General features: G+C 35.3%; 3 protein-coding genes across 4 annotated transcripts in view; 2 read left to right on the top strand and 1 right to left on the bottom strand.

Moving 5' to 3' along the window:
* Nucleotides 1-4,607, top strand: part of LOC135133337 (uncharacterized) — a 293,762-nt gene extending 289,155 nt beyond the window's left edge. The window contains exons 6-7 of the mRNA XM_064061717.1: nt 3,566-3,923; nt 3,973-4,607. Of these exons, the coding sequence (XP_063917787.1) occupies nt 3,566-3,923; nt 3,973-4,429 (815 nt within the window). The 3' untranslated portion in view covers nt 4,430-4,607. The remainder of the gene's footprint in view (nt 1-3,565; nt 3,924-3,972) is intronic.
* A 141-nt stretch (nt 4,608-4,748) lies between these two features.
* On the top strand, nt 4,749-7,473 carry LOC135133338 (ankyrin repeat domain-containing protein 27-like). The gene has a single exon (XM_064061718.1). The coding sequence runs from the start codon at nt 5,001-5,003 to the stop codon at nt 7,446-7,448; it is 2,448 nt and encodes an 815-aa protein (XP_063917788.1). The 5' UTR covers nt 4,749-5,000; the 3' UTR covers nt 7,449-7,473.
* Nucleotides 7,460-15,639, bottom strand: LOC135133344 (rho GDP-dissociation inhibitor 1). Of its 2 annotated transcripts, XM_064061726.1 has the most exons (4): nt 15,509-15,639; nt 15,075-15,257; nt 14,803-15,027; nt 7,460-7,992 (listed from the first exon to the last, which is right to left on the bottom strand). In XM_064061726.1, exons 2-4 carry the CDS (start codon nt 15,250-15,252, stop codon nt 7,793-7,795), a joined length of 603 nt encoding a protein of 200 aa, XP_063917796.1. In that variant the 5' UTR covers nt 15,253-15,257; nt 15,509-15,639; the 3' UTR covers nt 7,460-7,792. The 2 variants fall into 2 exon arrangements, with proteins under 2 accessions (XP_063917796.1, XP_063917797.1); XM_064061727.1 differs by lacking the exon at nt 15,509-15,639 and having other exon boundaries at nt 15,075-15,381.
* Nucleotides 15,640-15,989: the final 350 nt, after the last annotated feature.

The following is a 15,989-nucleotide window of genomic DNA, read 5'->3' as shown; positions in this document are numbered from 1 at the left end:
TAATTGTAAATTCAAAAAACTGAAAAATCGAAACATCGAAAAGTTGAGAAATGGAAAATTTAGAAACGCCAAAAATTGAAAATTCGAAACATTAAGAAATGGAAGATCTATAAATCTAAATCAAAAGCCCAAAAAGTCGAAAATTCGAAATATCAAAAGATCCAGAAATCGGGAAATCGAAGTTGGGAAATCGAAAAACCGAAAGATAGAGAAATGGAAATATCAAAAAATTGAACAATCTAAAATTAAAAAATTCGAAAAACTGAAAAATCGAAGAAAAATTGAAAAATTGAAAATTAAAAAAAAAGATAAATCGAAACACCGAAGTCTCGATAAATATGGAAATCGAAAAATCGAAAAATTAAAAAACAAAACTGAAAAATCGAGAAAATGAGACGTCGAGCAGTCGAAACATCGAAAAGTTGAGAAATCGAAAATTTAAACACACCGAAAATTGAAACATTGAAAAATTCCAAAACTGAAATCTCGAAAATTTGGAAACTTCGAAATTAAAAAAAAATCGATAAATCAAAAAATTTATGAATCGAAATGTTGAAAAATCCCAAAACTAAAAAATTGAAAAATTAAAAAATTTAAAAATCTAAATATTGAAATCTCGAAAATTTGGGAAATCGAAAAATCGAAACTTCGATAAATGGAAACGCCGAAAATTCGAAAAAACGAAAAATCTAGCAATCAGAAAATTGAAACATCCAAAAATTGAAATATCAAGAAATTGAATTATCAAAAAACTCCAAAAATCGAGAAATCAAAAAGTTGAGAAGTCAAAATACATAAAATCATATTACATAAATCGAAAAATCGAAAGATCGAGAAGTCGAAATATCGAAAAATCGAAAAACTAAAAATTAAAAATTTCCAAAAATTGAAACGAAAAATTGGAAATTTAAGAATCGAAATGTTGAAAAATCCCAAAACTGAAAAATTGAAGAATTGAAAAATTGAAACATGCAGAAATCGAGACGTCGAGCAATCGAAACATCGAAATATTGAGAAATGGAAGATTGATAAATCGAAAACCCAAAAAGTCGTAAAACAGAAAAATCGAGAAATTGAATTGAAAACTTTAAAATTAAAAAAAAGCGATAAATAAAAAAAATTAAGAATCGAAATGTTGAAAAATCTCAATACTTATATCTCGAAAATTTGGGAAATCGAAAAATCAATACATCGAAAAATGGAAGATCGATAAATCGAAAAAACGAAAAACCTAGAAATCAGAAAATCGAAACATCCAAAGATTGAAATATCAAGAAATCGAATTATCAAAAAAAATCCAGAAATCGAAAAGCTGAAAAGTCAAAATACATAGAATCATATTATATGTATAAATCGAAAAATTAAAACATTGAATAATTGGGAAATTGAACAATCGAAAAATTGAAAAATTGAAAAATCTTAAAACCGAAAAATCTAAAACTGAGAAAATTGAAAGATCGAGAAATCGAAAAGTAGAAAAATTGAAAATTTTTAATCGAATAATTTTAAATTCAAAAAACTGAAAAATCGAAACATCGAAAACTGGAGAAATGGAAGATCGATAAATCGAAAACCCAAAAGTCGAAAAACCGAAAAATCTAAACCAAGAAGTCGAAAATTCGAAAGATAGAGAAATGGAAACAAAAAAATTGAAGAATCGAAAAATTAAAGGATGGAGAAATCGAAAAATTGAAGAACTGAAAAAGTAAAAAATTGAGAAATCGAAAAATAAAGAGTTGAGAAACCAAAAATTTTTAAAAATTGAGAAATTGAAGAAACAAGAAATTGAAAAAATTCCAAAATGAAGTAATCGAAAAATTGAAGAATCAAACAACTGAAAAATTTTAAAACTATATTGTAAAATTTAGAGATGACGTCATTCTATTGTTGCTGGTTGGTGGGGATGATCAGACAAATTTTGGTTAGCGTTTTAGCATCTACATGATGTTCCAAACATACAGAGAAAATTTAACAACCATCGGTCTACGAATTTCGGATATTATTTCTATTTAATATAAATCGACACAGACGGCGGGCAGACAGACAGACGGAAACTCAGACCTATTTTTTCGTACTGTATGGGTCATGAAAAATAGAGAAAACACGGAAGCAACCAGTCGCCTGATGGACTCGATTGAAATACTTCCTTAACTCACGCTCGGGAAATAAGAAGCATAACGAAATGAAAAGATCAGCACAACACAGTTCTGCAACAGATTCCATACAATAATAATGATAAAATACCACTTAATGCAACTCCATCTATTCGGTAAACAGAGTACAGACGATTAGTATCGTCGTGGCATTCCCCAACATAATGAACTTGTTGACAAAAACCGATCCACGTTATCACGTATTATAAACTATAAAATGTTGTGCTAGTTATAACATCAGTATGCGTAAAGATGAAACTAAAGACACCGAAAATCCTGGAACACTTCCAGGTTTAGTTGGTTTTGTTGCTTCTGTCGACACCGTCGTCAAGGAACCTTTAGACAACTCCAAAATTATAGTCGCCCCAAAAACTATTCAAAACGACAAATTTGTTATTATAAATAATCAAAAACTACTGACCCAATTAACTGCACTAAAACCAATCTGCATGTTCAATTCTCAAGCGGCCGTTTTATAAATACAAGTGGAACGTGTTTTGCATAAGCGAACAAGCACGGCCATTTCCCGCTGTTTGAACAACGAATGGCCGGTCACCCTCCGTGCATTAATTCTCTGTTAATGTTATGTAATTCGGACCACATCATGGCCTTTTTTCGAATCGTTTGATGTTGGATTTATTCATCGGAGCGCGCCGACTGCATATAGGAACGCCATATGTGTGCAGGCAGATCGCGGCTAACGGTTCACGAACACCGCTCTCTTCTTCGCCCACTTCCACAGCAAGGACGGGCACCGGTGAGGTCTAAGGTGCAGTGCAAGTCGGTGCATGTCAATGAAAATTATCGATTCGCGAAAATCCTCGACTTGAGTCGCTCTAATAAGAAAATTGTGGGAATCCGGTTACGATTCCGTGGATCTAAATATGATTCCGTGAATGAACGGTGCAGAGTATATAGGCTCACTTTACTCCATTGCCACTCTGCGAATTACGGTCGACTGACGCTGGCTTCCGTTTAAGTCCATTTATACGTGGCTGTTACGTATCTTGATAATTCGGAAGTCATGACGCTTTCCACTTCGCGAGGTTGTGTTCTGGACCATTTCGGAATAATAATGCGTATTATTGCCGCTCCATAGGCGGCCTATACTGTACACAAGGCTTCACATTCCCCTAGAATTCTGGGACCAAATGGAAAATGTCGAAAAAAATACAACTGCAGTCATAGAACAATTTATTTGATAAACATCCATCCACACCTAAATCTGGTTGGACATAGTTAAATCCGTGGAAGCGAAGAAGCGACAAACTATTTGTTGCTATAGTAGAAATCCAAAAATGAGATGCTGCACTCCATTTGGTAGATCACACTTTACTAGCTGTGTTAAAATTAAAAAAAAAAAAAAATAAGTATAGTCATACCAATGTAACTAAAAGCTGCTTTCGTTTCAGGTGTAGGAATCGTCTTAGTGACAGTCAGCGGCGTAGCCTGGCGACTTACTTCCCACGACTCGTCGACGTGCCGCTCGATGCTGGGTTTGGGTTCCACCGAGTCCGTCGACGTATGCACCCGACGTTTCGTCCCTCGACTGCCACCATCATACGGCCGACCGCACCACCCCTACGCGGCTATGATGTATCCAGAGTTCCAGTACAGGCCGCCGCCCCCTAGTTATCAAGCTTCTATGCAAGAATATAGACTGAGACTTCTTCTTCTGGACAGAGGCAATACCCCCCAGATCCAGGCTGGTATCCAGAACGCAGTGTCCCCGCCTCCGACTTACCGCAGCCATGCAGGCAGCCTTCTGAGGTAAATTTTTTATCTATATGGTTTCATTTTTGTAACTTAAATGTTTCAGAGCGCCTTTATCCAGTCGGAGGGACGCCGCACAATCTGAATATAGTTGTCCACCGTCGTATAGGTCCCAAACTAGCACCAATAGGCCCGGGACTCTTCAAAACTCGGTCCTGCACAGTCGGGAGCAGTCGTTAAGTCTGTCCGAGTCCAACCACGAAGAGTCTGTGGTGAACGTTGTTAATATTCTGGGTAGTACTGAAGAAGACATGGCTTTAGATAACATAACTTTAGATTCATTAAAAATGGAACCTGAGAGTGATATTAACCCTTTAAAGATGCTTCTCAAAGGTAGTTCAAGTGATCTTGAAGGCAGTAAAGACGGGAATTTGGTTACTATTGTGCAGACTAGCGATCAAAGCCCGGTTATTGTCACAGTTAGCGGGAGTTCTCAAATTGAAGGGAGTACCATGCAGATCACTGAAATACCTTCCGAGATGGAAATCCTAGCGCACTTATAGTCGAAATTGTGTTTAATTAGTAATTCATTCCTTGTTAAGGTTAGTGTACATTTCGCTCCGTTATGTATCACATTGTATTATATTATTCGCGATAATATGTGCCTATATTGTGTAGATAGCATATAAATAGCACTCTGTATATTATTATTATATTTTAAACTGTATAAAAAGTAAATTTTTAATAAGAGTTGTTAAAATTGTCTCTTTTTTCTCACCTGGTGCCTGCCTCCTTCACACAAATCACTAAAAAGGTGTGTAATTTAAAGTAAACTTGACGTTTGTATTTAGGGGAATTTAGTTCCGCATTACGCCACTGTTTCATAGCCTACTGTGGAACTCGTGTTACGCCACTGTTTGACCACCACTAATAAAAATAATCGTAATGTGGCTTGTTTTACTCGAAGATTACGTTAGTTTAGTGATGACAACGAAAACACGCATTTAATTTTAAACACAGCACAAACAGATTTTAAATAATTGCTTTTTACCGGAGATTGCCACTGCGCAGGTGCACAGCTGTCAAACTCCAGTACGTCAAAGTCAAACGTCACCTCTACACTCTAACCTCAAAATGTGGGGGCTGCAATACGACGAAAACGTCCACGACAACCCCTTTTTCAACGAAATAATAACGCACCATGGTGACCTAGTGGTTAAAGCGTCACAAGAAAAGTGGGTTATTTGCATCCCCCGAGCCGGGGTTATCGAGCCCAGTGAAATCCAGGTCGACAGTATCCTGGACCATATTTTGGTTTCCACGGCCTCAAACGTGTGCTTCACGCTAAGTAAAAAACAAGTGTCAATCCAAAACAAAGAAATCACGACCGCTGAGCATCCGTCCACGCCCATCCGCATTCTTTTCGAGGAAACCTGCTACATCGAAGGTCTCAAATACACGATCTTTTGCCTAGACAGGCCTCTCTTTATCTCGCGGCCTATCTGCGAAGATAACAGATTTCGCGTACTCGAGACGCTGCACGACTGCATCGATTTCATATGGAGCGAGAACTTGAGCCACGTTTTGATTAAAATCCAGAAGCTGTGTTCGAGTTTTGTTGAGCAGAACCGCGGACTGGCGATGGAGAATCTTCAGAACCAGAAGGACTTAATCGGGAGTTTGTTCTCGCAGTGTTTGCAAATCGTGCTTAAAAATCGAACTTTGAGTGATGACTGTGAGAATATTAAAATCGCGGTGGAGACGTACATGCAGAGTTGTTTGGACCGGGCTTTGGTGAAAGCCGTGAATACCGTGACGTGTTTTGGTGACGCCACGCTGAACAAAACCGTGCGCAACTGTAGCGACTTACAGTTGAGGGATTTAAATATCCCATTGAAGTTCTGTGATATTGTAACGAGCGCTAGAAGCGAACTCAGTAAAATAAATAATTATGTAACGATTCTGGACAAGGTTAATTGTCTAAAATTAACTTTTAATCACTTGTACAGTACGAGTATTTGCCTCACTTCTGACGATATTCTGCAAATTTTAGTCTTCCTAATAGTCAAGTTAAACATCAGCAACTGGACGTCTAACTTAGTTTACTTAACTCATTTCCAATTCAGCTCTCTCAATGTTTCTAATGAGACTAATTTCCTAATCACATCACTTGAAGCAGCTTTAGAATTCATCAAAAGCGACGAATTCAACAAAATCAAATCTAGTCAACAAACGGAAAACCCGGTTTTTCAGGCAATCATCACGAACGACTTGACGCAACTGCAGGACTTGTTGAAGTGCAAAAAGTCGAAGAAGAGCGACGCCAATTTATGCCATCCACTGTGCGATTGCGAAAGATGCACGAAATCGATCGGTTCTAGTCACAACGTTACCATGTTCAACGAAAAAGGGCAAAGCCTTCTGACTTACGCAACCACCGTGGATCGGCCAGAAATGGTCGAATTTTTGATTAGCATCGGTGCCGAGGTCAATTCCTGCGACTATTTCGGGAAGACCCCATTGCATTACGCTTGTGCGAAAGGTTACCAAGACGTCTTACTGATTCTGATGAACTGTAAAGCCGACGTGAATGCCAAAGACCATGATGGTAATACTCCATTGCACGTGGCTTGCAACAACGGCCACGAAAATTGTGTCAAAGCTTTATTCTACACGTCGAAGACCTTAGATATTAATTGCATCAATAAATATGGGGACACTCCTTTGCATTTAGCCATCAAATGGAATTACGTCGGCATTGTCCGATCATTACTCGAGAACCACGCCGTCGCTAATGTGGCTAACAAAAAGAGTCAACAACCACTGAATCTGGCGCAAAATTACTACACCGAGCGTTTACTGAAACAGTTTAACGCCCATCTAGACTCATTAGATGAGCCGGAATTTACCCATCCCAGCGCCTCCACCAAATCTAGTCACTGCAAAGACCACGGAATTCGAGCCAAAGGGGTCGAACAACTAAAAAAAATCGATCTGCTTCTCAAAGCCATAGAAAACAACGATTTCCCGTTAACTTGCTTCTACTTAGGTTTCCCCAATGGGTCGACCACGTACGATTTCCAGTCAAAGTGCCACCCGTTGTGTAACTGCGAAAAATGTGACGATTTGGAAAGCAGTCCAGACGTGGTAGTGGAACGAATTAACGTCAACACTTGCAATATTGACGGCTTCACTCCTTTGCATTTCGCCGCCAAGTATGGAAGGACCGAACTTTTACGAATCCTCTTGGACTCACAGGCGCTTCCAAACTTGAAAACTTACAAAACTCTGCAGACTCCCCTTCATTTGGCTTGTATTTATCGAAGGCTTCTGGTGGTCAAGGAATTGGTTAAATGTGGTAACTGTGAAGTGGATACTCAGGATTACAAAGGAAACACGCCCTTATACTACGCATGCGTGAAAAATGACGTCAAAATCGTGGAAGTCCTGTTGAGCAATGGCGCCAGCTGCGATGTTAAAAACTATCAAGGGACGTCGATTATCAAAGAAGTGCAAGAGAAAACCCTCTTCGGGATTTCCTCTCTCTTGAAAAAGGAAAGCGAGGAAAATGACTTCTTGTGAGGACTAATAAATTTTATACTTTTTTTATGGTGTTTTTATTTGAAATAAGTAGCAAATAACACACTTGACCAACTAAAAGTACCCTAAAGCTCAATCAGTACGAGTAAATGCAATATACAACAGCAAACACACTTTCTGGGTAACAAGGCATTGTTTTAATGAGCAAACGATATAAAATTGTACGTTAAGGCATACTGATACATCAGTAAAGGCTTGTAAAAGTTTCAAAAGGTTGTCTAAATATATTTATAAAAGGTAGGTATAAATTTATTGCGGCAAGGGAATACTTCTTTAATTAATACTTTTTGATATCTTGCCCCACTTGTTAAAATAAAGAAAAGCGTTTAATCTTTCCAATCTTTTTTGATTTCGAAGCACCACTCCCACTTGAGATGCTCGTTTTTATCATCATCAGTGAACAAAGAATGGACCGTATAGGATCCGCGGGCTAGCAGCCCCGTTGGGGCGTCCTCTGGGGGTGTGGTGTATGACTGTATCTCAGTTTTGGGTGCGTAGGAACCCACCATGTGGGTCATTTTGTCCACTATAAAAACCAACCTGTGTTATAAAGATTCTTCACACATTTTGCATTTTTAGCAGAGTTCGGTGGCCTGCGCAGATTCACAAGGGTTAGAAATCACAAATTCGTAGTGGAAAATTTTATAAACCGCTTTCTTAACACGAGATTTTCAAATTATTCATAATTTAAAATTTTAAGAACCAAATTAAACCTACTTATAAATTATTGCAGTGTTACAGAACTTCCACAAGTTTTATTAACAATTAGGAAATGTGTTTTATTTATTTTTCTTAGAAATATTACTATCACAAACTGATTAATAATAGAACGTCAGGTGGACTGAATTTAAGATTCTTTATGGGAAATTTCCCCAAAAATTTAACAAAAAGTATAAACTATCAAAAATAATCCAATATTTGCATCAATAAATTGTCTTTAATGTATGCTTTTACATGTTTTTTTAATCTGATTTATATTAAGCACGTAGTGTTTTTTTATATAGGGGTGCTTCAGCAAGAATTTTTTCTTTGAACACACATCCTTAATTATTTAACAATCGATCTAATATTACGCATAATTTTAACTCAATTAATGATGAGTGAAAATGCAAGAAAAAGTGTACATATTTGGATCAAATTACATACGCAAAAAAAAAGAAAGTCTAGAGAAAATTTTCACACATGGCAAATAATTAGAAATAGTTATTTCTTATTTAGGAGTGAAAAACAACATAATTTTGTAAATTCGTGATTTGTTTTAAAAAAAAAGGTCTAAAATTTATTTCGACAAAACTTCCCTTGCTGCTAAAATACACTCCTAATCCGGTTTCATAGATAAGATATAAAATTTGATTTTGAGAAAAAAAGAGGGAAAAAAGGGCGACTACACAAAGTGACAAAAAAGACAAAGACCCAAAAAACGTGATATAAAAAAGCGATTACAAAAAAGGACAAATGTTAAAACACAGGACAAAAAATAGAGCCAAAAACGTCACAACGAAATTGTCAAAAAGTCCACAAAAAAGATTGCAGTAGAAAAAGTAACAAAAAAGGTACCCAACAAAAAACAAAATATAGTTATAAAAGCGACAAAAAATACATTAAAAAAGACCAAAGTTCACAAAAAATACACTAAAAAGAGGGGGACTACAAAAAATACAAAAAAAAACAAAATTCGATTACAAAAAGCGACATAAAGCCACAAAAAAGAAAATAAAATAAAAATTACAGTGATTAAAAAAGAGAACGAAAGTCGTAACAAAAAAAGTGTGGGTGTGATTCAAGTGAGTTTTTCAGAATAAAATTTTGTGATCAACTTTTTAGCAAGAATAAGAAAAACGTGAAAAAAGCGGCGAAAAAAATATAAAAAAAGAAGAAAAGGCGGCTACAGTGGCAAAAAAAAACAAAATAAGGTCACAAAGCAATTAACAGGAGCGAGTCAAACAGGTCACAAAAAAAAAAACAATGAACAAAAGACAAATCGTCAAGAACGGTAAAAACAAAGGACAAAAAAAAACAAAAATCAGAAAAAGGCATGTAGAAAAAGAGATTACGAAAAGGGGCCAAAAGTCACGATAAAAAATAGAAAAAGAGCTACAATAGATTACAAAGTGTCAAAAATTACAAAGAAAATAAAAAAAGACCAAAGTCCACAAAAAAAATGCAAAAACAGGACAAAAATCGTTAAAAATGGGTAAAAAGCCACAACAAAAATGACTAAAAATTGGGCTAAAAATGCGAAAAAAGGACAAGAAAATAGGCCAAAGAAAAGACGAAACAATTCCACAAGAAAGAAGATTACAGAAAGTAACAAAAAGACGATAAAAATGAGCAAAAAACGCAACATAAAATCCACAAAAAAGTAAAAAAAAGTGAAAAAAAAAAACAAAAAAGGTCATGAAGAAGACAATGGAAACAAAAAGGCAAGTCCACAAAAAAGCGAAAACAGGATAAAAAAACGAAAATAAAAAAATCTCCACAAGAAGTGATCGAAAAAAGGAGCCAAAAAATGCAACAAAAAAGAGACAAAAACCCCGCATACAAGACTACAGTAAACTGCAAAAAGTAACACAAAAGACAGCAAAAAAATTCGACTATAAAAAAGGAAAATGAAAAAGACGACAAAAGTCACAAAAAATGCAACAAAAAGAAAGAGAACAAAGAGGTACAAAAACACGAACAAAACAGAGGACAGAAAATGAACAAAAAAAAAACAACTGCAAAAGTGATGAAACAGGAAACAAAAAACTACAAAGTCCACAAAAAAAGTAATTAAAAAATTACAAAGTGTCAAAAAAACCGATAAAAAAAAGACAAAAAATGCAACACAAAAGTGAACGAAATCAACAAAATAAGGCCACAAAATCCACAAAAATGACCCAAGTTCATAAAAAAAGGCGAAAACAGGACAAAAACTGTTAAATATGGGTAAAAAGGTCAGAACAAAAAGTGACTAAAAAAGAGGAATAGAATTGCGACAAAAAATACGAAAAAAAGAACGACAAAAAAAGAAGCCAAAAAAAGAGAAAACAATTCCACAAAAAAGGAGATTACCGAAAGTAACTGAAAGACGATAAAAGTGAACAAAAAACGCAACAAAAACTCCACAAAAAAAAGACGCTACAAAAAAATGCCAAAAAAAATAAACAAGGTCATAAAGAAGATAATGAAAAAACAAACGCAAATCCACAAAAAATGCTACAAGACAAGAGACAAAAACCCCACCTAGAAGGCTACAGTAAACTGCGAAAAGTGACACAAATAAAAAGGACGACAAAAAATATGGTCACAAAAAATGCGACAAAAAGAAAGATAACAAAGAGGTACAAAAACACGACCAAAACAGAACCAAAAATATCAACAAAAAAAAAACAACGGCAAAAGTGATGAAAAAAAGAACCAAAAAAAACAACAAATAAAGTCCACAAAAAAGTGTTTAAAAAGGGGGCCAAAAGTAAAAAAAATACAAAAAAAATCTACAAAAAGAGCTACACTAGCTTACAAAATGTTTTAAAGCCGATAAAAAAAAGGACAAAAAGCCAACAAAAAAAGTGATAGAAAACAACAAAATATGGCTACAAAAAGCCACAAAAATTACAAAGAAAATCAAAAAAGGACCAAAGTCCACAAAAAAAAAGGCGAAAACAGGACAAAAATCATTAAAAATGGGTCAAACGACCACAATACTCAGGACTAAAAATGCGACAAAAAATGCGAAAAAAAAGGATGACAAAGACGAGGCCAAAAACAGACAAAACAATTCCACAAAAAAAGGAGTTTACCGACAGTAACAGAAAGTCGATAAAAATGAGCAAAAAATGCAACAAAAAGTCCACAAAAAAAGACGCTACAAAAATTCCTAAAAAAACAAAAAAAAAATAAAAAAGGTCATAAAAAAGACAATGAAAAAAGGCAAGTCCACAAAAAAAGCGAAAACAGAGGATAAGAAAAAACAAAAATAAAAAACCTCCATAAAGGGTGATTCAAAAAAGAGCTCAAAACGCCACAAAAAATGCGACAAAAAAAGATAACAAAAAAGAGACAAACACCGCACATAGAAGGCTACCAGTAAACTGCAAAAAAACCAACAAAAAACCTCCACCAAAAAAAATCGCATATAAAAAAGACAACAAAAACAAAATAAAAACGACGATAAAAAATATGGTCACAAAAAGTGTGACAAAAAAGAAAAAGAACAAAGCAGTACAAAAACACGACCAAAACAGGAGACAAAAAAAAATCAACAAATAAAGTCCCCCAAAAAGTAATTAAAAAAAGGGGGCCAAAAATCACAAAAAAATCCACAAATAGAGCTACACTAGATTACAAAGTGTCAAAAAAGCCGATCAAAGAAAAGGACAACAAAAAGCAACAAAAAAGTGATACAAAGAAAAAGTGACTAAAAAAAGTCCACAAAAATGCAACAAAAAAATCACAAACAGTGACACAAAAACATAATAAGGCTCCAAAGGCGACAAAAAATCCCAATTAGGAAATAAAACAAGTATAATATTAGCAGTGATACCACCCAGTGTCAGAAAAAAAAGTGGTCCATGAAGGTTTCGAACCAGCGACCCTCGCGTTATTGGCAGTACCATCTAACCCACTGAGCTAATGGTTGTAAATTTTGTTATAGAATTTTTTTTTGCACAAATCTAGACATGTAGGATGAAAAAGCAGATTCATAAACTACAAGTATAGGACTACGTTATTTTATGAAATTTAAATAACATTTACTACACAAAATTTTGATGTGACGTCACTAATTGTTGGTATGGATGATCAGATAAATTTTGGATGACTTTTAACCATGTACACGATCTTCCTAATGTGCACTTAAAATCTGACAACAATTAGTAGTTTTCAGAGACTATCTGTTTGATAAAAATCAGCAAGACAGACAGGAGACGACAGACAGATAGAAATGGGGACCCACTTTGTCGTACTCTTGGGACCATGAAACGTCGAAAAAACATAACACTATAAGCATAAGCAAGTTTCATCAATTTTTTCAAAGTTTTGAATCTTTGCAATTACATAATACAATAGAGAAGATTAATCTACAAATGCAACAACAAGGAACAACTTTTGGGGTATCCATGGTGGAAACCACATTTGATAACAAGTTGAGTAACACACAAAAATAGACTTAAATAGTTACCACCCACGGGCCGTTAATTTCATATTGTTAAATAAAACGATCCTAACAGCGCATACATTTTTTTTAACGCCCCACGTTATTTTTTTTATTTAACATCATTTAAAAGAATTCATTTTAACTCCAATATTGAAAAACTCAAGATGTTTACCGTAATAGTTTAGCGCGATTTGGCATTATCTGCAAGGTCGCCAACCACTTACATAAAATACACAATGTTATCAATGCAGGAAATCGAAAATTCTTGTCAGTCTCGTTTTTTTTGACACTGTTTAAGAATAAACTCCATGACACACACGTGCCACGAAAAAATAGTAGTGGTGTTTTGACATGTAAAACTAACGGGTGTTCAATTGAAAAATCACGTTGATATATTTTTTTTTTGATGTTCCAACGGCTACTCTGAGTGATTTTTCAATTGAACACCCGTTATAATTTGTGAAAACTGAAAAATTTACGGTCAAATAACTGTCATTATTTTAAAAATAAATTACAGAGTGTTTTGTTTTGATGGTGCATCATACAACTTAGTATTTTTTAAACAGAAACTCTATATATTTTTTAATGATCGGGTTCACCCCTTCTTAGGCGTTACAAGCATATTTTGTTTTTGAAATTCCGATGCAGCGTTGCCAAATTATATAAATTTCCTTGAATTTTTTTAAAAGTGCGAATATCCACAAACAAATCGCATTAGGTTTATTTTTAACACCTGTGTTGCAATATTTCACGAACAGATAGATAAACAAAGGTACAGTGGACGCCGCTTAATGTGATCACTTCGGGACTCAGACAAATTGATCACACTAACCGACTGATAATAATAAGCGAAAACCACCATCAAAGACAGTAAAACTTGAAACAAAGCAAAATCATGAACAAGACAGTGTTTATTATGCTGGTAGATGAAGGTACATAAACATTAGAATTTATTTTAAACTTTGGTTATCATTCTGAGAAAGGAACCCCCGATTCCCTTTGGTTGTTTTAGAAGTTTGTAAAGAAAGGGCTAGGATATTTTATCTCTGATAAGCTGAAATCTCGTCGTTTCGACGTGATCATTTTTACTTAAGTACTATTCAAATTTAAAACAGCAAAAATTCGTTCATTCAAAAGACGAAAACACACTGATTACTAAAGTCTGTCACTGATTGTGGTTGTATAAAGTGAGTAGTATAAGCGAATGCAGCTTTTGCGAGCAATGAATGTTCATTAAAACACAATACTAGTTTCGGTCGTCTCGATTTTCCAAAAAAACAATTCCCGCTTGTATAAAAATTGCGAGATTGATCACAATAAGCGAAATATTGATCACAATCAACGGAAAAACTGTAATGCATTGGTATTGCATGGGACCGTTCCAAGCCATTTTGATCACACTAAGCGGTTGATAACATTAACCGTGATCATATTAAGCGGCGTCTACTGTATTATGCTTATTCACTCACCATTTATACCTATGTTATGCAAAAATCTTTTTATCTTGCGTTCCATAGAATTCAAATAACGTCGTAGAATCTTTAGTAAACATATTTTGGGAAACACATTTTATAAAATCGTTGTCTTGAAAAAAATTAACGGCTGCAGTTTTTATGAACGTTCTAGTGTTTTTGTAAATTTTGCTTGAAAATATGCATTGCGACTTACGCTTTAATAGTATTTATGTATTTCTGCTTTTTCAACTGCAATTAAAGCATTAGCTTATCATTTATAAATATCATAACGCGCTCGTTAAAGCGCCATTAAACTTATCTAAATACATCAACATCGTTCCTACGATAAATTTAAGAAATAAAATGAACTAGAAATTTCAAAACGGACAATTCAAAATTTTCAGCACTATTTAAGTCGAATTTTTATCAAAGCTTGTAATAAATTCACTAAATTTCAATCACTGCAAATAACGCTATAGTTTTATTTGAGCAATTGCCGCTCATTTAGATTTGTTCTTTAGCTGACTATCAATTTCCCCATCAGCTGCTTCATAACTACTTATTTCCTGCTGTGATTTCAATAACTTTACCGCCGCAAACCAACCAAAGAAACGCTCAGGCTACCAACTCTGTCAGAAAAATGCACCACACCTCAACCAATAATTACCTGGTTCTACATCCCGCAGCAATTAACACAAAATCATCAATACAAAAACCAAAAAACCACAAATAAACCTACTCTTACCTGGAATCCCTACTTTGCTCGTCTTTTGCAAATACTTGAGGCCGTGTACTATCTCCCTCTGCACGAAGAATTCGATTCTTATCCGGTACGAGACTCCCTCTTTGATAATGAAAGTCTGTTTTTTCAGTTTTGAGAGATCTCCAGTAAGATCGAGAGCGAGTTCAGGCCGATCTGTGACTACTAGCACTAGCTTTTTCACGATAACTTTTCTGGGGTTATCTGGTTCTAAAATCTGGCGTTAGGAGCGCCTTGGGAGTGTCTGCGTGACTTACCGACTACGACTGGGCCAGTTTGAGCCTGTCCCAGCAGGGTTTCTTTGTACTTCCTCAAGCTCTCATCGTCTTGGTCGGCCTGCAAGATTTCTTCGATGGTCTTTTCAGGTGGGGGTCTGTAGTTGCTATCGTGCTCGTGATCAAATTCGTCTGGCGTGGTCACATCCCCTTGAGACATTTTGGCTGACACGAAAGAATAATGAATCACAAAAGCTTTTTAGGTTAAATTTAGACCGTGACAAAAATGTAATTTTGCAATTATCGGCGAAGCGTGAAATGCACAGGAGAACTGAAGCGTAGCGTTATTTACTAATCGGATTTGTTATCAGGAGATTATTTAAATATTTACCGGAAATTTCCAGGCTGTCGCTGGTTGAGTGTCAAAAGTGAAGCCGGGGCAAGAAATAGCGCAAATATGATCAAAAAACACTTACCTTTGGTTAATATCAGTTAAATTAAGCACCAATTTATTAATATTTGATTATTTAAAGCAGATTTTGAGGTTTTTAGTGGCGGAAAAGTGGGTGTATACCTCCCCCGGTTGGCACTACGCCTGCGCAGTGGTGGCAAAGATGGCGCTGCGCGTAATACGCAAAAGCAGTGGCGTGCCATTTGCGGAACAAAAGCAGGATATAACCATAAATGCGAGAAAATGAGCGTCTGTAAAATTTTACGTGCCATAAAAACGCGATTGAATGACACACCTTGCCAATTTTACATTTTATTGAATATATAAAATTGATAGCAACATTTCTTGGTTACTTATATAATTATTAATAAAGAGTAAAACACAACTTAATTAACAGAAAAAATTTGCAGAAAATACAACATAAGCATAAATTTATCAAGTTTAGCCACATGGTGACTCTCATAAACTCTTTATTTACAATGGAACTGTCGAAGCTAGAGCTGAAC

Source organism: Zophobas morio, unplaced genomic scaffold (genome assembly GCF_036711695.1).
Source record: "Zophobas morio isolate AGI-343-1 ecotype UQ-CSIRO unplaced genomic scaffold, CSIRO_AGI_Zmor_V1 ptg000021l, whole genome shotgun sequence".
NCBI lineage: Eukaryota > Metazoa > Arthropoda > Insecta > Coleoptera > Tenebrionidae > Zophobas > Zophobas morio.
This window is presented reverse-complemented; position numbering and strand designations above follow the sequence as displayed.

What these genes read in the sequence shown, in the direction of transcription:
- LOC135133338 (XM_064061718.1), top strand. Translation starts at nt 5,001, where the DNA reads ATGTGGGGGCTGCAATACGACGAAAACGTCCACGACAACCCCTTTTTC.
- LOC135133344 (XM_064061726.1), bottom strand. Translation starts at nt 15,252, where the DNA reads ATGTCTCAAGGGGATGTGACCACGCCAGACGAATTTGATCACGAGCAC. An exon ending in AACTGGCCCAGTCGTAGTCG is followed by an intron (nt 15,028 to 15,074) that starts GTAAGTCACGCA and finishes GCCAGATTTTAG; the next exon opens with AACCAGATAACCCCAGAAAA. An exon ending in GAGCAAAGTAGGGATTCCAG is followed by an intron (nt 7,993 to 14,802) that starts GTAAGAGTAGGT and finishes TGGTTTTTATAG; the next exon opens with TGGACAAAATGACCCACATG.